This window comes from Anguilla rostrata, chromosome 3 (assembly GCF_018555375.3).
Source record: "Anguilla rostrata isolate EN2019 chromosome 3, ASM1855537v3, whole genome shotgun sequence".
NCBI lineage: Eukaryota > Metazoa > Chordata > Actinopteri > Anguilliformes > Anguillidae > Anguilla > Anguilla rostrata.
The window spans coordinates 2,488,706-2,513,478 of NC_057935.1; the positions used below are offsets into that span (position 1 = coordinate 2,488,706).

A 24,773-nucleotide genomic window follows, 5' to 3' on the forward strand; every position below is an offset into this window, starting at 1 on the left:
GATCACCACGGGAAGGAATGTGGGGTTTACTGCAAGAAGTTTTTTTATGAAGGTGAGTTCATGGGGGATAGAGAGAGACAGAGAGGGGAGAGAGTGAGAGAGAGAAAGGAGAGGCAAGAGGGAGAGGTTTGGTCAGGATGGGGAAAGGGGTGTTTTTCCCGAAGTGTAACACTGCACGTATACACTACATAAGAGCAGGGATGGGCAAAAATACACTACGATGCTGTTTGTAAGAAAATAAATATGAGTATATAGGGTTGCTGGGTGGCCCATCATGTTAAAGCACTGCTGTAGTGAATGGATGGGCCCCATGATGCGGGGTTGAAGCCAGACCGTGCCAGCGCACACTGCGGGTGGCATTCCTGAAGGGTAACCCACGATCGGCTGCAAACCGCCCCTCCCTGTGTGTGTCGGGCGTGTCCGGTCCCCCTCCGGTCACACACGAGGTTAACACTCACCCGAAAGGCCTCTTGAAGCTTCCCGCCAAAGTCGATGACTTCACTAGAGCCCTGTGCACCTTTCTCCCCAGGTACGCCCTGCCGCAGAGGAACGCAGAGGCGTGCGATGTGGTTGTTAGGGTGCGGTAGCTTGTTGCTATGTGCACTGAATGTAAAAGTTTCTCGGAGGATAACTAAAATTTTTATAAATGTTTCCCAGTAAGGTTCCATATCACAGAGGAAGGGGGGCCTGCCCTCCGACCCTTTTCACTTCTTGTAACTTCCTGTGTTTCAGCCCCAGTTGTCAACCAGCGTGTAGTCATGGTTACAGCTGGGGCTAACTCCATTTGCCTCCACCCCCCCCCCAATTCAATAAATTAAAAGAAATTTAAATTTCAGTTGATGAACCAAATTGCAGCTCAATTCTCCTGAATTGACCTCTATTACCATGGCTACGGTTCGGTGTTCTGTGCTGGTGTGTAGTCATGGTTACGGGACTTCTTAGCAGACCACTCACCATCTCTCCCTGGAGGCCCATTTCTCCTGCATCGCCCTTATCTCCCTGAGAAGAGCAGAGGGATAATCAGCATCCATGACCCAACACCGCTCCCCCATATCACACACCTGTACCCATAACACACACCTGCACCCCACACCGCTGCCCCATAACACACACCTGTACCCAGCTTAGCCTCTGTGGATTACGTACCCCCACCAGGTTAAAACGTACCCATCCCCAAAAATACACATACCACTCACCCAACAGGGTCAAACCTTTACTGGCGTTCTTACCTTCAGTCCATCCACCCCTCTGTCCCCCCGAGCTCCTGGCTCCCCCTGGTGGACACAGAGTGGCAATGTGTGAGAACCAGAGGAGCGGTCAACTAGGAACACTACTGACATCAGGGCTACAGGAACCCAATGTGGGCTCAACAGGGAACTGACTGCAGGGCTACAGGAACCCAATGTGTGCTCAACAGGGAACTGACTGCAGGGCTACAGGAACCCAATGTGAGCTCAACAGGAAACTCCCACCAGAGCTACAGGAACTCAATGTGAGTTCCACAGGAAACTCCCACCAGAGCTACAGGAACTCAATGTGAGCTCAACAGGGAACTGACTGCAGGGCTACAGGAACCCAATGTGAGCTCAACAGGAAACTCACCACCGAGATACAGGGGTGTATAACTCAAGTCCTGGAGGGCCTCAGTGTCTGTAGGTTAGGGGTGCCACCAGGGACTTTTGAATCAACCACAGGAAGTAGAAACAAGGGGGAGAAGTGTTCTTAAAAAATGTGGGGGAAAAAAGGAACATCTCCAGAGCAGGACAGGGTGATAACCCTGACATGGAAAAAAATGGGGGGGGGGGGTAAAATCTGGACATGAAAGGAGAGGGGGGCAAAGAACAGGACAGGGATTACGGCTAATCTGGGGATGAGCATCAGGATGAAAGGAGAGGCAGAGAGAGGAGGAGATAAGGAGGCGCCTGTTCCCAGGGCAACGCCCAGCTTTCAGGCCACAGATACGGAAAACGTCGTTAGCGGCATTAGCATCATCATCTGACCTTCGACCCCGGGGGTCCCTGGGGCCCAGGAACTCCCGGCGCGCCGTCTCCACCCTGCGAAGGAAGAGGACACGCGCTCTGACACGTGGACGCAGACACGCGGATGGACTTGTGCTTCGGAACGTGCTTTAGATTTGGCTCACGACAATAACCAGAACCTGTTATAGTTTACAGCCCTTATGGGTATGGGTAAGATTTGCAGCTATTCCAGTGAGCGAAAAGCAAACTGCATACACATTATACTTCTCAGATCTAGACCTCATACAATGTTCAGAATACCCCATAACTCCATTGAATTGACCCAATGTTTGTATCAGCACTTCCTACAAACACTTGTTTGAACTTAAAATGTAAAGAATGTTTGAAGATTTAGGCTATGGGCTTGTGGACTGGATGTCAGTTGATGTCAGTTGAGGTGGTGTAGGGTGAGGGTGGTGATTGGTTGGGGGAGGAGGGCTAAGGGTGGTGATTGGTTGTTCTGCAGTTACAGGTGATAGTCTGTGTGGTAGCAGCAGGTTACTTACATGTTTTCCAGGTGGACCGCTTGGTCCCTGAGTTAGAAAAGAGGAAAAATAAAAATAAAGAAACTCATATTAAAAAAGAAATAGTCTTTTATACAGTGTGTTTTTATACATATGTATGTATAAATAATTGGGGGAAAAAAAGCACGCATTGTGCACAACCAAGCTGAAACATGCAGCTGAATTACCTCAGTCCCATCTCTTCCAGGAGCACCCTGAGGGAAAAGGAAAATTCAGTGCCCTGTAGGAGCTGCTGCAGATTTCAAACATGTGCAGCACAACATGCATTCTGCATGGCCACCACAAGGTGTCACTGCTTCTCAAGGAGGAGATGTCAGTAATGTAGAGGGCATGAGAACTCTGGGCATACACAGCTATACACGGACCTGAAAAGTGAGGAAGGCTGCTGTGCCGAAGAATGGCTTTATTTCTTTCAATACCTTTGCACGTAAATCACGTGTGTATAACCTATAAGTCCTAGAGGGCCCCCGTGTCTGCAGGTCAGGGGTGTCACCAGGGATTTTGGGCCTTCTGAAAGGATCACACATTGGGCCACACCACCCAAGAAAATCCTGTGTTCTAATATTTCTTGAGGCCCCCTGTCAGTCAGGGCCCTTGGAATCATCCTAATTACCCGGGCACTCCCTCATTACCAACAGAGCTTCTTGCCAGCAGGTTTACTCGCGGTTCCTTTAAGGATATCTGAGAAACGGCTCACGACTGCGGCCACCTCTGCCTCTTCTGGCAGAGGATGATGTTGACAGCGAGCAACGTGACGATGTGTCAGGCGGCTAGCCTCTGAGAGGGAATTAAACCAACAGAGCTGTTCTTGGCCAGAGCTGCAGGCTAGCCCCCAGAGCCGCCAGGCTACCGTGTCCTCACTGCGAACGGCATTTCGGGAACCGGAGGGATGAAACACAGGAGTTACAGAAGAGAAAAGGAACGAGAGAAAAGGATATTCTTTGATATTCCTGACGCGGCAACATCTGCACGCAAGATGGAGGGGAGGAATTCATTCACTTTTATTTCATTATGTCTTTTCGTATTTCACAATTCTTCCTCTTCTTCTTCTTCTTCTTCCCCTTTCGTCTTTTAAATCAATTTGAAATGTGACTTTTGGAAGGAGCTCACAGGAGAACAATGGCCCCGTCTGTCTTTACTGATGGACTTTCATCCGGACGCATATCCTGTGTTTTTATTCCCCCCCCCCCATGTGGGGTTTTATTTTACCGCTTGAATATGTCATCTTTTATTCTCACCCTGCCGAATCCCGGCCCGTCAGTTTTCTCCCCACTTCACAGCGGCAGCAGAGACGGGATGCGTCGGATTTCCCGAAAAACTCGGGAGAACAGGAACGAGCGCACGGGCTCACCCCCAACCGCACATTCTGCACGCTGCGATGCTTTGACCTTTGAAGTGATAAACCTAATTTGGGAAAGCAGGGTTTAGCCGAAAAGCGGGGGCTGTTGTTTCACGAGAAAAGAGCCAAAAGAGTTACTGACGCAGAGATTGGGCCATATCTGTTACAGGCCCCGATGGGATGGGGGGGGGGGTTCTCTTACACAAAACCAGATGAGAAGAAGGGCACCAGCCTGCTGTTTTTGCTTCGTACCCGAGAGCCTCGACGTGTTGTTGGTGTAGAGAGCCGCCTGCTGTCTGAGGGGCTTCTGTGTGCTGTGAGTCTGCCCCCCCCGATTTCCAAATACCCCCCACCCCCCCAACCCTCCAAACCCTCCCCTCGTCCATCAATGTGGGACAGACCCTAATAGAGGAAGGCAATAGTGAAGCTGGACAGAGGAACTCCTGGCGCTCCACAGAGGAACTCCAGGTGCTCCACAGAGGAACTCCAGGTGCTCCACAGAGGAACTCCAGGTGCTCCACAGAGGAACTCCAGGTGCTCCACAGAGGAACTCCAGGTGCTCCACAGAGGAACTCCTGGCGCTCCACAGGGGAACCCCTGGCGCTCCACAGAGGAACTCCTGGCGCTCCACAGAGGAACTCCAGGTGCTCCACAGAGGAACTCCAGGTGCTCCACAGAGGAACTCCAGGTGCTCCACAGGAGAACTCCTGGTGCTCCACAGGGGAGCTCCTGGTGCTCCATGGAGGAACTCATAGATTCCGCTTTTTCTTACAGGGGTAACGGGAATCGTACCGGTTCTCCAGCAGGTCCTCGTGGTCCGTCCTTCCCAGTGTTCCCAGGGGGTCCTCTGGGGCCTGGGGTTCCGGGGGTTCCTGGGAGCCCCGGTGGTCCGGGGGGGCCAGACTGCCCTTTATCACCCTAAAAACACCCACGATGGGAAACAAGGCCAGAGAGAATTTATCAGTCTTGCAAACACGCACAGACACATGCACACGTACACTGTCCTGCAGGTTTGCACTCCAAACCCAACAAAGCACGATTCATTCGACCGCAAGAGATCTCACTGAGCAGCAAATGAATAGAATCAGGTGTGCCAAATTAGAGCTGAAATGGAAACCCGCAGGACGTTGGATTCTCCAGGAACAGGGCTGGAGAACCCTGCAGTAGACCATCCCGTTAACAGTCCGACAGCCCCTGTGACTCTACTCCGTGCATCTCATTGACTGACTGTTGGCAGAACTTGAGCTGTCAGTCTTGGGCCAGAGCCGCACAGCACAGCTCAGCTCGAACCCGCTGCCAGTCACAATATTTTCTCCCAGACAGTCATTTGGGTTGAATACTGCGGTGAAGTGCAAAAACAGAGGGCCTTACCCCCAAAGCGATTTCATCAAGAATTTATTTTATAGCCCCAGAATAGAAAAAACTATTTTTTTGTTCGGTAATTAGAATAGTTCTGGTAGGGATAACATGTATTAAAAAAATATATAAAAAATATAAAAAACTTTTTTTTTTTGTACCAACAAAGCAAATTTATTCAGAGTAATGAAAAACACACACATTCCAAAAGGGGCTTCAGCATGTTTGTTTTTCTCCTTTTTGTCTCTTAGTTTGAAACAGACGTTTATTTCAAAAAGCAGCACTCATTAATGCAAGAAATATCACAGATGCAGAAGACCATGGTCCAGCAGTCAGAGAAACAGAGAGAGAGAGAGAGAGAGAGAGATAAAGGAAGACCAGTTGGGGTGGGGGGGTTAAGAGATAGGTAGAGGCACAGAGTGGACACACACACACACACACGCGCGCTTGTAACCGTGCTACCTTCAGTAGGGGCCTCTGAAAGTTGTGCAGGTCTCCAGAGAGAAAGCCATGGTCAAAACGAGGGAAGACCATCTGAGACAGACGTCAGGAAGAGAGGGAGGAAGACAGGGCCGCAGAGAAGGAGAAACACCAGGACAAAAAGAGAGAAAGAGACAGATTAGATCAGATAAAAAAGGGGATGACATCCCAGGAAAGGAGGGATGACTCAGGAAGGGAAGATCCCGCATTCCTCGCTGAGGAGAGAAAGAAAGAAAGAGAGGGTGACGGAGGTGAGCTGCAGGCGTCCGTGAGGAGGTGGATGCCACGGCCTCACAGGTACGGAGAGAGAGAAGGGACAAACCTTCAGCGTGAGAATCTGATTACTGAGCAGATTTGCGGAGCTTCCAGGAGCTGGGGGTCCCTGGGGGTGAGGAAGTGGGGGGGGGGGGGTAGAGAGTGAGTATTTTAGGGGTTCAGACACACATAGCCACAGATCGAATGCCCCGACATCACCAAAACCTGACCTGGAGTCTCAGTAACGAGAGATCTGGGAGTGTCACTGCGTCGCAGTGCTAAACGACTCATAGCATGTGCTGCATTTAAACAACACGCGTTAATCAAGCAGGTCATCCACCGCCAACTAAGTTCTTTTTAAAAATTTTTTTTTTTTTTTTACATTGTTTCTGATGAATGATCAAAAATTGAAAGTTCTGTTTTGTTCTCTGCTGATGCCACTTTAAGTAGTGAACATGGGCTCCCCAACAATAAGGAGACTGATTTTCACAGATTTGATTGTCACCCAAATTAACTCACGTTGTTCCTCCACTTTACAGTGCCCTGGGTCACCACAGTATATTCTGTAGTTCACAGTTTGTAAGTTCAAGCACTCTGTCTCAGCCAGTGCAACTCCAGCTGAGCCTTTCTTCCCGAAACGTGAAGAACGTGATGGACGGTATCAAAAGGAGCATCTTTCTCAAATCATCACCCAAAGGGCCTAACCTGTCAGGGATAATTTTACACGGTGTGGCAGGTATTCCGTTAGATTTCTCTCAGAGGGGGATGCATGCATGTGTGTGTGTGTGTGTGTGTGATTGGGTGGGGGGGGGTGGGTTGCCAGATCCGCCATGTGGCTTGTGTTTGAGGAACGTTATGGTGAGATCAGGTGTCAAATTCACTCTTTCTTCACCCCTTCTGCCCTCACCAACCCCCCACCCACCCACATCCTCAATCCCCCCCCACACCCTAAAGTTTCCACCCTAAAGTCGCACACATGGTCTTTGCAGTAACCGTGGCAATCCTCGATAGTACCAGCTGCCCTTTGGGTTAGAGTGGCGTGTGTCCGACTGGAGGACAAACAGCGATTCAGTGAATCGTCTGCTTCCCCCAGGAGACTGTGCCAAGGAGCGGGGAGGAGGCTTTTAAAGAAAGAAAAAAAAAACAGAAAAAAAACCAAAAATGTTCTGCTCGAAACAGAGGTGCTTAGAAACGTTTCAATCCCCTGCTTCAAAGGGGTTCTTATGCGTCTGAGGGATTCGGGTCGGGTCGGGTCCAGGCGTCTCGGGAATCGAACCGGGCCGGTGACGCACCCCCTCGCCCGTCAGCGAAGGGATCAGGCGCGTTCCAAAGAGCACGTCTCATTAGGGACAGCATTAATGAAGATTAACGAGCTCTGACTGCTGGCAAGGCGGGGGGGGGGGGGGGAATCACAGCATCCTCCAATCAGACAGAGTCTGCTCCGACGGGGAAACTCCACTGCAGGTGATCACCTGATCAACCCAGCTGCAGAGGACAGAGTCCGGGGGGTGGGGTTCACCTTCACCTTCGACTTGTCAGTCAAAGTGCCCCCCCCCCGGATTCCGAAAAGCCTGCTCTTGTTTTTCCAGCTTCGTCTGACACTTGACCGGAGAGGTCACGGGCAGATGTGAGCCCCTCGCATCGCCGTGTACGCGCACGGCCGCCGAACCCACGCTTCACTTTTCCGTTTAGCGTTGGATATGTCGAGCTAAGTGGATGATGGCTCCGTGATTTGCGGGAACGAGAGACACTCCAAGCTCCAAATTGCCCTGAACCCCCTCAGGAAACGCCGCGGGTAACGGCTGGATTAAAAGAAAAACAAAATGAGAAAGAAAAAAAAAAAGGCCATGAATTTTTAGAGCTTTTTTTCCGACCGCAACTGGAAATTATATCCCAATAGACACCCCTGTGGCCCAGCGAGGAACCAATTTCTCTCTTTTCTTCTCTTTCCTTCTCATTCCTTTTTTTTTCCTCATTCCTCTCTTTTTTCTCATTTCTACTCTTTCTCTCCCCCCGCCTCAGGCCCGAGAGGAACCTTAAGACCCAACGGGGTGCGTTTCAGCAGAGATGACCACTGTCATGTGACAAGCGTTTCAGCCAATCAGGAGAGCGTGTGAGGATGTTTAGGGGTGTGGAGAGCATAGGAGATCTCCGTTGGGATGGAGGTACGGGTCAGAGGGTCTGGCCTGAAAGATTTAGGCTTTGCAGAACCTCCAACCCTCCCACCCCCCCCCCACAAGGAGCTAGGTCAGAACCGATGTAGCCAACCGCGAAACCGCGTGCACAGCGGGCATCCGTTCTGTCAGGCCGGTTGACCCCGGTACTCCCGACAAATTAGACTAGTGCCCTCTTCGATCAAATCTCCCAGCCTCCCAGCCTTGATGCAGCTGCTGAGGAAGACTGCATTCATCAAGGAGGACTATTAAAGACGGTCTCAAACCACATTTAAAGCGCTTCCACTGCAGCGCATGTGTCTGCGATCGTCCGGGACGCCGTCTGCGAGCACTTTGAGCATCCACGGCACACATGCAGGGAATACGAGCGGGGCGGAAACGCTCTGGTTCTGGTGGGAAATCAGATGTGCGACCGCGTTGCGCTCCGTCACAGGAACCGCGAGAATGTCACTTCTTCGCAATCAAAGGTTCTCTCGTGATTGACGAGTCTGAGGCCCCCGTAGAATAGGGCATTGTGGGACGCCGGTTCCTCCAGCAGTTGTCAATGCTTTATTTCTTGAAAAAAAAAACATGTGCTACACAGCACAGTGTGAGTTAACAACACCTTTGTCGAATAAATGACCTCAACCCCCCCTTCAGAAAAAGGAAAACAGTAATTCAACCAAGCCATTTAACTGGGGTTTCACCCTGAATTGTGAAAGACGTGGTTCACTGGATGCTGTGTTCTCCCTCAAAGGGAAAGAACAGTCTATTCTCTGGTTTTGAGCTGACATTCCTGCCTTTTACTGATGGGATTTATTACCAGCGTTGCATTTTTCTAATTTCTCTCCTTCACAGTTGAGGTTTTCAAGACCCTTATACCACAAGGTTTTCACCACAACAGCACTGGAAGGTTTTTCGAACCCACCGCCACACCGTAAAACACACAGAATAGTTTTTGCTATGATGTGAAAAGGGGTTTACATGGCAAAGGACCTGTAGAGAAAATCAGGCAGCAATATGCAACCTGCCAGTTGCAATAAAGTAGCTGAAATGTGTGTGTGTATGTGGGGTACATTATAAATGTATATAATATGTAGGGTGTATGTGTGTGTCATGTGTGTGCATGTGTTGTGAGGGTGTGTCTTGTGTAGATGTACACGATGTGGGTGTATGTAAGATGGTGTGTGTAGAGCATGGGTGTGGGATGTGTGCGTGGATGGGGTGGTGATGTGTGTGGCATGGGTGTGTGTGTGTGTGCATGGTGGGGGTGTGTGTGTGTATGAGCATGGGGTGGGGGTGTGTGTGTATGTGCATGGGCTGGGGGTGTGGTGTGTGTGTGTGGCATGGTAGGTGTGTGTGTATGGCATGGGGTGGGGTGTGTGTGCGTGTGCATGGGGTGGGTGGATGTGTGTGTGCATGCGTGTGTGTGTGTATGTGCATGGGCTGGGGGTGTGTGTGTGTGTGTATGAGCATGGGGTGGGTGGATGTGTGTGCATGCGGTGGGGTGTGATGGCATGGGGTGGGTGTGTGTGTGATGCGTGGTGTGTGTGTGTGATGGCATGGGGGGGATGTGTGTGCGTGTGCATGGGGTGGGTGGATGTGTGTGTGCATGCTGTGTGTGGTGTGTGCATTGTGTGTGTGTGGGGGCATTGGTTAGGTGTGTGTGTGTATGTGCATGGGGTGGGGATGTGTGTGCGTGTGCATGGGGTGGGTGGATGTGTGTGTGCATGCGTGTGTGTGTGTGTGTGCATCGGGTGGGGGTGTGGGGCAGTTTAAGGTTAAGTAGCAGATGACTAATGGCAGCTGTGGGAGATTTGTACTCGTGTAGCAATTTTCCCGTCTCCTTCCTTTGGTTCCTGATTAGTGATGGCCCATAATTCCACTCCGCTGCGAGACGTCAGGGAAGGGGGTTAGAGAGAGTGTGTCATTCTAAGAACAGATTCAATAGTGTTGGAGAGCACACTGACACACGTAATTTCACATACACAGAACCCTTTTCACAAGGCTCATCCCTCCATATGGTTCATCCTGTTTATTTTCCCTTCCTTATTTCTAATATTTTATTCTGTCAACCTGCTAAACCCTTTGAAGAGACGGCTCTTTGGAATGTTTTTTTCTTCTTTTTTTCAAAATTCTAAGTCAGTGTTCCAGAACTCTGTTTCTTTCAGGAACCAGCAGTGATTGTGACATCAGCATTAGAATGTTCCGTTAAGAACATTCTAATCACATGTCTGTGACCTCACACCTTAAACGCTTGTTCCATCTCACTGCACTCCCTGCATTCCGTTCAGTAAAGTACTGCTGCCGTTTGGCCAATGTGAAGCAAGCGCCACTGAATAAACAAATCTCTACTCGACAGTGTGGCTGGCTGACTTACCCGGGGTCCGACATCTCCTTGGTCACCCTACACAGAAGCAACAGAGAAGAAGGTGTCAAACAAGGACAGGTAGGAAAAAAATTATGCTCATTAGTATTTTAACAAGTAATCTCAACAAGTATTTAAGCCTTACATTTAGACTTATTTCTATTACTTCGCTAAACACAACAAAGATATTGCCAACGGGGTAAGAAAATTTAACTTGTCAAGCAAACAGTAACTTAGAAGAAAACATTGGCTTGCTTTATCTGAACTTCTAAGTTCGAGTTTCTTTTAGTGCCACACAGCTAGGCTAGTGGAATTGATTTCCAGAACAGCTGTTAAAAGAGCTCAATGCAATTCACTGTAAACACAGTAAAGTGCAAAAACGAAAACAGACCAAACATAACAATAAAAAAAGCACTTCCACATGAATACTGTTCTAGTCACATGACAGGAAGTGCTTGATGGAAATTCAAGGGGACTGAGGGGGATGAGTTCAGTAGTTTTTATGGGTAACATGGAAGGGAAATTTCCCTCCACATTAAGACTGAGCAGAGAGTCACTGCGTTCGTCTCGTTGCGTTTGTCCGACTCAACAGCTGGGATTAGGAAACATGGAACTTCACAAAAAAAAGCTCCGTTTGCTTTTGCAAACCAGCCGGGGCTTCAGAGAAGTGGAACTTGCGCAATTTCTGGCGTTCCCCCTCTACTCTCACGCCGCAAACCAGCAGCAGCAAGGTGGAGAAGATCGGCGGATTAAAAAAAATAATAATAATAAAATAAATAAATAAATAAATTTTTTTGAGCCTTCTGGAAAATTCTGGCAGCTCTGAGTCAAAGTGAGGGACTCCAGGGGCTGAGATCAGGAAGCAGGATTACCGAGTTAGCTGGAGAACTGCGCTGGGTAAAACCCGGAACCGTCCCAAATCTGGAACGTGGACTGGAGTCAAAAGCCATTCCGGGTTTTTACGCAACCGCAGTTATCCAGATAAATCTGTGATCCTGCTCTGTGATACAGGCCCCCTGTTATCCAAGCACCACTCAGAGCAGCTGAAATGCTCGCACATTTCGAGTGACACAGGTAACAAACAAGCCGCCCTGAACCATGAGAATCATTCCTTCTTCGGTAAGTGACAGGTGGCGTGTGTCCAGGCGCCTCACCTTATCTCCTTTGGGTCCTTCGGGGCCCTGGAAGAAGAAAGGAGAACAAAAACAAAATGAGTAAAACTCCACAGGTGTTTGGGGGGTATGACCTGGACAAAGACGTCCACGCACAGTTACAACACTTCCAAACAAGCTTTAATGGTGCAGACAGCGTTTCAAAAGTCCTCCCTCCCTCCAGTGTCCCAGTATCGGAGAAGACGAGCGAAGCTCACAGAACTGTACTGGTGAAGCGGCTTCAAACTCATCTCCTCCCCTCCTTTCCTCGGCAGGAGACGAGTGGTAGTGGGCGGAGTGGAGGAAAGGTGGTGAGGAGTGAAAACCAATGGGACACGCCCTGTGTCTCATCACTCAACAGCGACCCCTGCTGGTCAATCCGTCTCCCAAGAATACCCACGTGAGTGTGTTCATCTGAGGACACTTGACCAAAGACCAGGGGCTTCATGCATATGAGATTTTCTTTCTTTTAACCCACCCCCCCCCCCAATCTCAGGCACAATACCGTGAGTACAGACTGTTTATCTGATCTCCTTGTACTACCTAAAGATGAGCACTCACATTCGATCCTTTTTGCTGTGAACAAGTTGAGCTAATTCCACACGCGATAGACATTTATGAAAGAACTCTTAAAACTTACACAACGAAATGTTTGACATCTCCTTTTAGTGGAAACCAGAGCTTGGGAGGGACGTTCAAACAAACCTCAAATTCATCATCATAAATTGTTTACATTCACCCCGGAAGATGCAGTTTGCTTGGCAGAGGTAGTTAAACAGAGGGCTAGTTATAATGGGTTTTTAAAGAGCCATTTTCAGACTCAGAAACTCTCTCCGTTCTACTGTTTAGTCTGTTATTTTAATCTATTTTATATTTCTCAGATTTTCTCTCCATCCACCCTGTTCAGGAAGCAGATATTCATTTGGCTGGGCGCAGTGATGGATGACCAGAGGCTGACCAATGAGAAGAGACTGAGCGCATGTTCTAAAGGCTGCCTGACCAATCAAGAGTGACAAAAGGGGGATCACCGATGAGTTCTGACACACATCGCCCGACCAATCACGGTCTCGCCCGTGTCACCCTACCCGATCGATATTCACCAGAGATGCCATCCCCATGGCACAGGTTCAGATGGGTTAAGGTGTTAAACTCAAATTAAACTCAAAGCAGTGCTTTATAGGTGTGTTCACAGACGGGCGTTCAGGTGCATTGTGAGGTTAATGAGTTTAGCAGGGTGAGCAAACGTACCTCGCTACCTTTCGGACCAAGGGGACCCTGTAAAGGTAGAGAGGTGGTTAATGAAGCGGCCCGCGTGGGTGGACGATGTCCTAAATGTTCAAAACGATGAAACGTGCTCATGCAGAAGGCAGTGGAGTGTGTTAATGGCGCTTCATGCCTCTTTTCTCTCTTTCCCTCTCTCTGCCAGGGTAAACACTCATGATGACTAACAGGTGAGCAACTCATCCTGCAAGGAGAACCATCCCACCACCTCAGAGCCAACAGGGCTAGGATTAGGTACGAGTGTGTGTACGTTTTGTGTGTGTGTGTGTGTGTGTGTCTGTGCACACGTCTGTGCAGATGTGTGTGATTCTGTGCGTGTGTGTATCTGTGTGTACACATGTCTGTGTGGATAATTCTATATGTGTATGTGTATGTTCTTGTGTGTTTATGCGTGTTTTTGTGTGATTCTATTTGTGTGTGTGCGGGTGGGCAGAAGTGTGTATATGATTGTGAGTTTGCAGCTCTCATATAAGGACTGTGGTGCTGGTGCCTACCTACACCATGCAGCCTACAGCTCAGTCTGAATCTTATGAATCACTCTTATGAATTAATCCTATGATTCATAAACCTGTCACCACACATCACCGTTGGCTGATCACAGAAATGAATACTCACGGGTTTGCCATCCAAGCCAAGAGGGCCCTGAAAGATTGAAAGGCATGTTTTAGACCCCATATTTAACGGCATGAATTATTCTCTGAATATCCCACAAAAGAGGGGGTCATTACAGTATGGCCATAAATCTAAAGGACTATGCGGTTATGAAAAGCTTTATGAAACTTTACAGCGCTCAAAATAAATATGATATCATTCCAAGGGGTCTGGGGCTTGATGGAGTCCTGATTTATCTTTTTTCTTTTCCCCTCTCTCTCTCTCTCTCTCTCTCTGCGACATAAGATCATCAGTACAGCTTGTTTATTTATAAAATACATCTGAAACAAAAGAGGACAGGGAAGATATACAAAGAGAGAAAGAGCCACGAGATGAAAAAGGTTGAAAAAGCATAAAAAGCCATGAAATATACACAGAAGATGGAGGGGGAGTGGGAGGCGGTCCTCTGTGTGTGTAATCTTGAGACGGTTTTTCCGTTCGCTGCCTGTCTTGTCTCCGTTGGACTGATTGCGTTGGAAAACCCCCAGAAACCCCCTAGTTTACAATCCATTTAAGGCTCGGCTCCACCCCGTCCACGACCGGAGAGCGTTTCTGAACGCCAGGCAGCTGCTGCCTGTTTAGGGAGAGCGGACAGGCCAGTTGCGGCTCGACGTTCCAGCTACACGACACGCGACGGCCTCCGACAGTCCCAGCATGCATCAGGCTGTCTACTGATTCAGGGCCCCACGATGCATTGCTCCATGAATGGAAACAGCTCTGGCCTGTGAGTCGTGACCCAGTGCCTGCCAGACTTAGAGCTCTCAAAGCACCTGTTTAAACAGTGATGTCATGGCAGAATAACAACCAACGTGAGCTATGGGAAACGCAACATTTACTTCTGACGTCTTTTTTTAGGTAGAACTACTTGAAATACGATACATTCCTTTTATTTGCTGACCAAGTGAAAAGCTTGAAGCATATTTTAGCGTCTATCGAGTTTTATTTACCCCCTTGTGCTGGGGTACCACTCCTGAACTGTGTGTGTGTATGTGCGTGTGTGTGCATGAGTTTGTGTGTGTTTGTGTATGTAGAGAGATGTGTGTGTTTGTGTATGTTAAGCACAGTGTTTGTGTGTGTGTGTGTGTGCATCTGTGTATGTAGAGGACTGTGTGTGCGTGTGTGTCTGTGTATCTGGGTACGTAGAGGACCGTTTGTGTGTGTGTGAGCGCATGTGCGAGTGTGTGTGTGCATGTGTAAATATAAGAGAGAAAGGGAGGGAAAGGCAGATTAACTAGGCTGGACCAGGAGAAGAAGTTGCTGTCCACTCGGTCTCAGGTGCTGAAACAGCAGTTCCTGTCATCTCTCTTTAGAACAGCCTAAATGATGCTGACCTCAGGTCTGCACACATTAGAATGGTACCCCACCTGCACCAGTCAGACCAGTCCTATTTGGCCTCATATTGTCACATGACCCATAATAAGGGCAAACAAAATGTTTTATTTCATTTAAATTGCATCTTACCTGTAAACCGACCCTTACTCTCAACCTATTTTGGTTTGCAGTCTGTAATTATCAATCATGATATTACCGAGCTGAATTTCCACAAAACGAACAACACCCAAATTAGTGCACTACATAGGAACTCTGACCCTTCAGCCAAAAGACTTTTAAAAGACTCTGTCTCTTTAAGAGGAGAAGCCTGAAGCCTTTTAAAAGACTCTGTCCCTTTAAGAGGAGGAGCTTGAAGCCTTTTAAAAGACTCTGTCCCTTTAAGAGGAGGAGCCTGAAGGGTCTGTGAGAATTCTTCCAATGGGCTCTGTGACGGTAGCCTGACAGGCACCACTTATGCTAAACTGGCACCAAGTAAAGTTTAACAGGATCTCCTGGATCAGAGTGAAGAATCCAGAGGAGATGTTTCCAAACCCATACGGGCTTCCGAGGGGTTCCTGCAGCGGTGAACTTTGAACTTCGTGGACTACAGTGAGGGGTGCTGGGAGATAAGCCTGGTTGTGACGGTTTACCAGCCCCCCCCCCCAGGGAAAATCAGCGTGTCTGAAACTGTGGGGGCCTTAAGCAAATCCCTCCCTTTGAAGAACAGAAAAAAGAACACACACTAGGCTTTTAAACTGCTCCCCAAGATTCCCTGTTTCAGCTCAGAAGCCTGACGAGTGCGGCCGTACATCAACGCTCGCCTGAAACGCCGATCGCTGGGGCCACACTTCCGTTTTCCGTTACTGTAATGGACTTTATCACAGGTCTGTAAACATGAATTAAAGCTACATACCACATAAGCCCCGAGGTCCTCAGGTTATGCCCTCTGGGAGACACAAAAAAAAGACTTTGAGGGAAGACGGTGGGTCTCTCTCTGGTAAAGCCATTACCAGGGAATGATCACGGGCTGATTTGTGGGCATCTGGCAAAGGTTAAACAACCCTACACCCCTGCCCTGACTCAGGGGGATCAGCAGACACAGAGCAGGGGGGGAGGGTTGAGAACGGTGAGCTCCAATCAGAGCGAAGGAAGGGGATGAGGTTAGGAACAGAGCTCCAATCAGAGTGAAGGAAGGGGATGAGGTTAGGAACAGAGCTCCAATCAGAGCGAAGGAAGGGGATGAGGTTAGGAACAGAGCTCCAATCAGAGTGAAGGAAGGGGATGAGGTTAGGAACAGAGCTCCAATCAGAGGGAAACAAGGAGAGAAGGTTTAGAACAGAGCACCAATCAGAGTGAAGACAGGGATAACGCACCTCCGTTTCTGTTTCTATGTCCCCGAGAGCGAGCGCATAATTATTGCTATATAATATTGCATAATAACATTTAAGAGTTCCTTTCTTACTACTTAGACTAATTAGCTGTACAGCCAGCGTTACGCGCCAAACCCCACATGAGTGAGTGAGGCGGAGTCTTTATCGCCCCCGCACAAACAACCGTGTGGGACTACACAGGTAATCACCTGATCCAATTACCTTAATCGACCCAAACTGGCATCACGCTGTCTGAGACAAGTGTTAATGAGGGTTCAGGGAGGGGGGGGGGGGCTGGAGCAGGCCTGCCAGACTCATTAGTATTAATGAGGCACGGAAAAACACCTGTGGGGGTGGGGGGGTGTTGCTCTGAAGACAAACTCACACTGGTGTCTCTTTTATTAGTGTATATAAAAAGCCCTGATAATACTGCGGCTGCACCTGAACAAACACCAGAGGCCTTTTCACAATGGCAGAGTTCAAAAGCCAATAAGGACCAGTTTAGGAAGGGACCAGAGGGACTGGTGGTGGGGGATGGGGATGGGGGGCAGGGGGAGCGGGAGTAGGGGGGGCTGGATTGGGGTGGGGGTTTGAGGATGAGGGACCTGGTGGGGATCTGCTCCTCATACTGGAAATCGGAACGCCGGGACGGGATGGCCGGGAATTTTCGGGAACACGACGCATTTCCGTACTTCTGCAGATGAGCCCGGGGCTCTGGGGTCCCACACAGGCCAGGAGGGGAAAGAGCTCGGGGAAGATGGGAAATACCGGGGGCACATCTGGATCCAATGCCAGCCAGACCTTCAGAGAGTCTGTTCTCCCCCCCACCTCCTCCCCCCGCCCCCCCCCCCCAGGACAGTTCTTTTCACTGCCTGTGTCTAAGCTGAAAATACATGTCATCCTGCCATCGGAAAGGAATCCCTTTAATGGCTGACATGTTCTGCAGCCTTAACGCATGCCAGAGCCAATCACAGGCCACAGATCACCGCAGTGTCCAGCTGCTCTTCTTCTTCTTCTTTTTCTTCGGGATGTGTCATATGCCGAAACCCTCTCAGTTCTGAGGTAATGCGTCAGGAGCCATTCACGGTCGTATAAAAGGACTCTCGCTTCTGGCCTGACTCTCGAGTCCATTTCTGCCTCTGATCAAGCCCAGCTCAGAGCACTTCTGGTTCTTATCCAGCCCTGTCCCACATCAGAAATCCACCCTCCCCTTCCACCGCCCCCCCCCTCCTCAGAGGATGGTTCTGATGATCGGGGTATTGGACACGTTAAACCGGGTCCATGTGGTACGCCCCTGTGGCCTGGTTCTCCTCGCTCAAGTTTCCCGGCCCAGGACGTCCAGAGCAGCGTCCAGGTCCGAAAAACCCGCCTCGGAGATAAAGACGTTCCCCCTCGCCCAACCAACTGCACGCAGCTGGGCCTGCGGTGACCTTCGACCTCTGACCTCCAGCCCTCTCTGCTGCTGGACTGCGCAAAGCTCTGGTATTCTACAGTCGACGGCGACCACCTCCACTCCCCCGGGCCGCAATTGCACCCTCCCAAATGCAGAACTGGCCACTGTGGCATAAACACCCTATGCAGCCTCTTAGGGTCAAAACCATCCCTGGGCCACACAATTCAAGTTTGGGCACTTTGGGGCCACACCAACATTCTGGTGCAGGGCTACAAAAACCCTCAGGCCTGTTCTGCTCAAATACCTACAGTATAAATGTACTGGGCTGAACATACACAAACCTGCGCTCATCCCCACCCTGTTTACACTATCCTTTTCATATACATATCTGATTTCTTGATAAATCTGAGATGTGTCACGCTTGAAAATTGTGGTTTAAACACAAGAAATGAAATATGGATCGGATTTGCCCCCCTAAAATCCAATTTGAATCACATCTGGGTTGGATACTGGTGCATGGGGTCCTCCTCCCGTCATTCAAAAAAAAAAAAATTCCACTAACAAACAACATTCCGTAATACGCGCGGGAGTCACGCGACGCTCCGCTGTACAACTGGTCAGCCGGTCGAATGGAACACAAGGAAGGAGAAATGCGATCTCAGTTTAAACGCACCGCGAGCGTACGGGCAGCACGTTAAAAAAAATAATCGAGCATTTATAAAAGACAGCTACGGATCAGACGGACACGCAGAAATCTGACCAGTCAACCACATCGGACGCGAGTGCAAACAAGGACAGAATCGTCTTCGGCAGCTGCGATGCATCCAGTTCGTCAGCCTCGCGCTGAACTTTTTTTTCCTCCTTTGCGCACGCTTGCATACTCTGGGCATGTTACCAAGGCAACGGGGGGGAGCAGTGACAGCGGGACGAATACGAGCGTGCGCTGGTGGTGTTTACACAGCGCAGACGCTGTCAAACTCAGTCCTCCGACGTTTCGGATTTTAAGAAATAAAAAAAATTGCGCGGAACCCAAAGTCTACCGGGTGACTATGATTAATGGCGGTGGGGAGTGATGGAGAAGCGTGAGAAATTGCGACCGAAGCTGGCGCCGCGTTCGGAGCTGTCATTCCGCCGCGATGATTTTGGACCCATGTGAATCGACCGGCTCGTGCATAACGGCACTTGCCTCCTCGCGCCAGTTAGCTTCACTGTCAGACCTGTGCACTTGAATATAGCCTTTGTAATCGTTTTTTTTTTTTTTTGGGATCCTCAAAAGGAGAAGTTAGACACATTTCCAAATCCTGCTCGAGCGGCCACATCTGCAGCGTGCTCTCATCTCTCTCCCTCTTCACCTCTTCCTCTCAACTTTCACCTCTCCTCTCTCTCCCTCTTCACCTCTCTCTACTCTCACCTCTGGTGTCTAAAAGAAGATCAGTGCATCTTCATGGCAAAGCACCACCCCCTTCCTCAGACAGCAAGTCAGAGCTGTGTGATATCTATGGTCTTTGTACAGCATTAGCTAATATGTTAAATACCACATTTATATACTTTTTGTAAATAAAGGTGAACCTGTTATAGAGATTGAGAGAGAGAGAAGCAAGATATCAGACACACACATGCATGCATTCGCGCACACACATGCACCCGCACATGAACACACACACACACACACACAGAGGGGCCTCTGGGACAGGGCGCAGTGTGAGAGAGGACTATACGGTAAACGCAGGTATATGAGGACAGAGTCCCATCCTGACTCCCCGCCCCGTTTCGGCTGCGGGCTCGTCCCGCCGAGCGCTAGCGTCCCGCTCCAGAACCACGCTCCCGTGTCACAGGGTCTCACGGTTTGGACCGGCATCACACGCCGCTCTGTTTGCTTTTATACGCAGGACACAGGTTGCCAGAGCGGGCTGCCAGCTCATCTGGACTTCCTGGACCTCCGGATCCAGCACAAACATTAACCCCCTAATCCCAACACTGCTCCTATTGCTTAGTTCAGCGGTGACCCGGCCCTGCTCCTGGAGATCTACCAAATTGTAGGTTTTCATTTCAACCCTAATTTGGCACACCTGATGCTACCAATTAGCAGCTGAACAAGATCTCTAGCTGTTGAGTGAGGCGTGCTTTGTTAGGATTGGACTGAGAAACTTCAGGATGGTAATTTCCAGGAACAAGGTTGGCCCCCACCGACTTGGTTCTGACTGACAATGTTTGGGGGCCACTGTCTTAGTGTATACTGATGGGGTGAGAACCAATCAGGAGGATGGGAGGGGGGGGGGGATTAACCGCTCTGGACTGAGGAGGTTAAATGAACCAACCAGGAACAGGAAGACAGGTGAGCCAATCAGGTGGGAGATGAGAGGCTGAAGTTCGCCTGTGTAGAAGCATTGGGGTCTGCACTGCTGAAGCAGCTCTGCTTCAGCTCTCCTGCACGCGCAGTGTGGTGGTGTCAGTCATGTGTCTATGATCCACCCGCTATTACCATGGGAACTAGCGGCAGGCCCCATTCTCAGTGAGGTCAGTGTGAGTGAGAGAGTGAGATCAGTGTGAGAAAGAGAGAGAGATCAGTGTGAGATAGTCAGTGAGAACAGTGTGAGAAACAGAGAGAGATCAGTGTGAGAGAGTCAGTGAGAACAGTCTGAGTGAGAGACATCAGTGTGAGAGAGAGAGGTCAGTGTGTGTGAGAGAGATCAGTGTGAGTGAGAGAGTGAGAACAGTGTGAGAAACAGAGAGAGATCAGTGTGAGAGAGTCAGTGAGAACAGTGAGTGAGAGACATCAGTGTGAGAGAGAGAGGTCAGTGTGTGTGAGAGAGATCAGTGTGAGAGTGAAATCAGTGAAAGAGAGATCAGTGAGCGTGTGAGATCAGCGAGAGTGTGAGTCAGAGAGCTCAGCTGTTGATCCACATGGGTGGCTTCTGTCAAACCAGACAAGAGGGTGATTGCATACATACACACACACATGTGCGCGCACACACACACACAGATGCACTCACGCGCACATACTCAGACAGACTCATACACAGGAATGGACGAGTGCACAGATTGCTCATCTCAAAAGAACTCCCTCACACAAACAAACACACACAAACACGCAAACACACATACGCACACCCACCCCCCCCCACCCACCCACCCCCCGCCCCCGTGATTAACAGCAGCCATTGCCTGTCAGGAATGACCCGGACACTTCACAGGGACTTACGCAAAATAAGGAACAGTGGAGCACACTGTGCTCAGGGCAAAAGACACTGTTTAATGAACAGAGTGGGACTGACATTTTGACCTCTGCAGCGTCTTCCTCAGAGTCAAAAAACACAAGTGAAGACATGAGCGACTGTTAGAGGTGAAGGCACTCAGTCCAGTTCCCCTCTAGCTAACAGGCAGCTATAAGCGCACAGTCCAACGTCTCACGTCTGTGATGATGGTAACCGACCCTGTTCCTGGAGATCTACCATTCTGCAGGCTGTCAGTCCAACCCTAACAAAGCCACACACACATTCAACACCTAGAGCTCTCACTGAGCGCCTAATTAATGGGGCGACATAGCTCAGGAGGTAAGACCGATTGTCTGGCAGTCGGAGGGTTGCCGGTTCAAACCCCACCCTGGGCATGTCGAAGTGTCCTTGAGCAAGACACCTAACCCCTAACTGCTCTGGCGAGTGAGAGGCATCAATTGTAAAGCGCTTTGAATAAAAGCGCTATATAAATGCAGTCCATTTACCATTTACCATTTACCATTAATAGTGTCAGGTGTGCCAAATTTGGGTTGAAATAAAAACATACGGGATGGCAGATCTTCACGGTTGGTTACTGCTGCCCTATAGGGCCAGCTCTGCTCACAGACCAGTGTTATTCATCACCAGGTAAGTCTCCCAGGTAACCTTTACCACTGTTCACCACTCTTCGGTGGAATCGGTGAATTTGAAAACAGGACGTCACAAGAACGGTCCCTCTGCCAAATCAATTCCTGGAAAGTGGATGCAGAACGACTTGGACGGCTATCTGTGAACGGGGCCGCCCGTGAACAACTCTGCTGTAAACACTCTTCAGGCTTGTCTAAACAATCACAGGCTCAGTACGAGTCAGAACTGATTATTAGCTTCTGTAGTATACTTTGTGGGTTCCATATGGAGGAAGGAGACATTTCTTAATAATGAACAAAAAAACTTCTGGCAGGGCCTTGCTCGAGGCAAGATGAAGAATATGTGACTGAAGAACCAATCACTAATGATGAAATCCCAGAGTACTCTGACTCAATAAAAAAAACTGTTTTCAGAACACAATGAACAGCCAACTCTCTAGTAATCAGTAAATAAATCTGTCTAAAAGTGTCGTACGTTTCATATCCAGCAGGGGGCGCCATATAATAGTTGAAAAGGGGACCTGTAACGGTGAACATGCCTCTGACGTCATAATAAACGCAGTATGCTGGTACCGCACTGTAATAAGTGGAAACAAACCGATTTCTCTTTAAATAAACACTGTGTGATGATATCGCATTGCAGCTATTATTAAATTACTCAGTTTATGAGCAATGTTTGAAACGGTATCAGGTAAGATCTGCGAGCAGGACACAGGCCGTGTTTTTCACATCTGGTCGAGGCTCTCAAATGGCAGCACACCAGCAGATCGTAAATAAAAGGGGACCACTGCGAAATGAGAAAGCTACTTTGAGAATAGTACACTGACTGGGCACATAGACCGAGCGAACCATCTCAGATTAATATACTGAAATATTACTTATTAGGACATAAATATTTGATCAAGATATTTAATAGGAAAATTATTACAAATTCATTTTACATTAAAATGATACAAATGATAGCCCTTTTCTCAGATATTGCAACATACATTTTCAAATGAGCTTGAATATTTAAATAAATTCAAGTCATTTGTATGGCATTTTTTTGTGGGTGTGTTTGTGTGTGTGTGTGCATGTGTTGCATGTGTGTGTGTGTGTGTGTGTTGTGGGGGGGGGGGGTTAAGTGTAATTCACTTAATGAATTGAAAAAAACCTGACAGAATATTACAGGCACTTTTCAATTCATTTTTTGAAAGGACGGAATTGAAATGAAATTGACGTGAACCTTGACACACAGACACAGAGAGGACAGGTAATTCAGGAACACAGGACAGAAGGGTACAAGGGTGGAGCCAGAGGAGACAGGTGCTCCAATGAGAACACCTGAGATCACCTGGAACAGGTGAGGAGGACTCAAAGCAAACAGTGTGTTCCGCACAGACACCTGGGGGGGGGGCGGGGGTTGAGCAGAAGGACAGGCTGGTAAGGGAGGTGGAAAGAGAAGGAGAAATTTAGCCAAAAAAACGGCAGCCAAATTTACCGGGTACCCGTCCCGTCCTGGAGCGCCCTGTTTAGATTAGAGAGAGCAGAGCACACAACACGGCAAGGTTAGGGCAACGTTAGGACAATGTTAGGATAAGGTTAGGAGCAACGTTAATGCAACACAGATCACAGGACCACGACTGTATCCCAGCAGGACCTTGTTTCTCAATGTTTCATCAAGCCACAAGACAACCACGTGTACTTACTTTTTCAAATTAATTAATGTCTTTTTGAGATAAAATTGGCAATTTATAAAGATGAGAGCTGTAGGGTCTGACAATGGCATGTCTGTTCCGTGCGCACATTCATTTAAAGCTCACACCTGATTGGCAGCACACTACAAGGTCACACTTGCTGATTGGTTAAAATGTAAATTCCACAGAACATGCATAGGAAACATGGTCCCCAAATGACCACTAGCCAATAGTCCTCCTGTAGTATGCAGTATAAGAACTTTCAGATTCAGAATAAAAATTTTAAAATCTCAGCTGAATAAAATGGGCATAAGACCATAGCGTGCATTTTCTTTGGTTTCTTCATTATGCATAATATTAGTATTGTAAATGGTGATTTTGATTGTACAGGGTCTTTTATTACCTTGGCAACGAAGGTACTGTGGCATAGTGGGTTTATATGCAAGATGTGGCTATACATGCTTTGCCACTGCTATCCCAAAAACACAACTTTTTTCCCCTTTACTGGGTCCATGATAACTGAGGGTCTCCAAGAACAGCCACATAAACTCAGGGAATTTAGAGGTCCCTGTTGTATTAAACGGGCTTGACACTATTCCACACAAATTAACCCACATCTAAAGCCCCAGAATGCACTGCTGCCAAAGCCCTAATCTGTCACCCTGCCACAACACTCAGGAGAGAGGCATCTCTGGTAAAACCAATTCAAAAGGAATCTAGGGTGGCATTATGAGAAAGTAAGACCAAAAGATAGCATTTGGCTAGTAACACGTGTTTAATAAAATGGCTTTTTTTTTACGAGACATTTACCATTTGCATGCTTGGAGCGTCTAAACTCAACAGTATGCCATTTGTTTTCAGACACTTACCCACTTTTAGAAAAATATTCAAGCTCCAGTTGGATGGACAGATTAAATGGCAACTGCATATTAACATAATGAGTTCCCCCCAAGAACATCCCTAGGAGTCCTTTAACAGAATTTTTGTTGTGAAATGTTCATTACTTTCACGCCTATATTTACTCTTTATAGAGAAGATCTGCTTGATGTGAGCTGGTTGGACACAGAAACGATAACAACGGACATGGCAGGAGTCCACAGGCAGAACCAATAAAACGTATTTTTGATTATTCATTAAACAGAAATAATTATGAATTACGAGACTTCATCCCAGCCCAAAAAACCTTTCCAGGAGCCTGACTGGGGACAGCTCACTCACAGCCCGACTTTACAGTTTTTCCTACCGAACGAAGACTAAACAATTACAGCACGGGAGATGACTCAAAGCTCCCGGGGAAATGGCGGGACGCCTCACCGATAGAAAGGATGTCATCATTTTCGCCAAGATGGCCGCCGCGTTTCGACGGGACACACTTAGCGAGAGAGCACAGGGACCCCCTTGTGTTAATGTGTCAAGATTAGACACGGGAGAGTTTTAAAAACAGTCAGTGCTCCCTCTGATAAATTACGTTTGAACGCTATACGTCTGCCAAACATCGTCCGACGGGGATTAGCGCGTTAGCGTTAGCGTTAGCTCGGCCTTACGCGGCGCAGCCATCCGTCACGGTTCGGCAGCAAATGGAATC

General features: G+C 48.6%; 1 protein-coding gene across 1 annotated transcript in view; it reads right to left on the minus strand.

The window, feature by feature from the left end:
• Positions 1 to 23,013, minus strand: part of LOC135249820 (collagen alpha-1(XXIII) chain-like) — a 37,537-nt gene extending 14,524 nt beyond the window's left edge. Inside the window, exons 1-12 of the mRNA XM_064325411.1 lie at positions 22,993 to 23,013; positions 13,541 to 13,567; positions 11,648 to 11,674; positions 10,506 to 10,532; positions 6,040 to 6,099; positions 4,674 to 4,799; positions 2,710 to 2,736; positions 2,525 to 2,551; positions 2,001 to 2,054; positions 1,230 to 1,274; positions 955 to 999; positions 459 to 536 (exon numbers count right to left, since the gene is read on the minus strand). Coding sequence (XP_064181481.1) covers positions 459 to 536; positions 955 to 975 — 99 coding nt within the window. The 5' untranslated portion in view covers positions 976 to 999; positions 1,230 to 1,274; positions 2,001 to 2,054; ... (6 more) ...; positions 13,541 to 13,567; positions 22,993 to 23,013. The remainder of the gene's footprint in view (positions 1 to 458; positions 537 to 954; positions 1,000 to 1,229; positions 1,275 to 2,000; positions 2,055 to 2,524; positions 2,552 to 2,709; positions 2,737 to 4,673; positions 4,800 to 6,039; positions 6,100 to 10,505; positions 10,533 to 11,647; positions 11,675 to 13,540; positions 13,568 to 22,992) is intronic.
• Between the last annotated feature and the right edge of the window lie 1,760 nt (positions 23,014 to 24,773).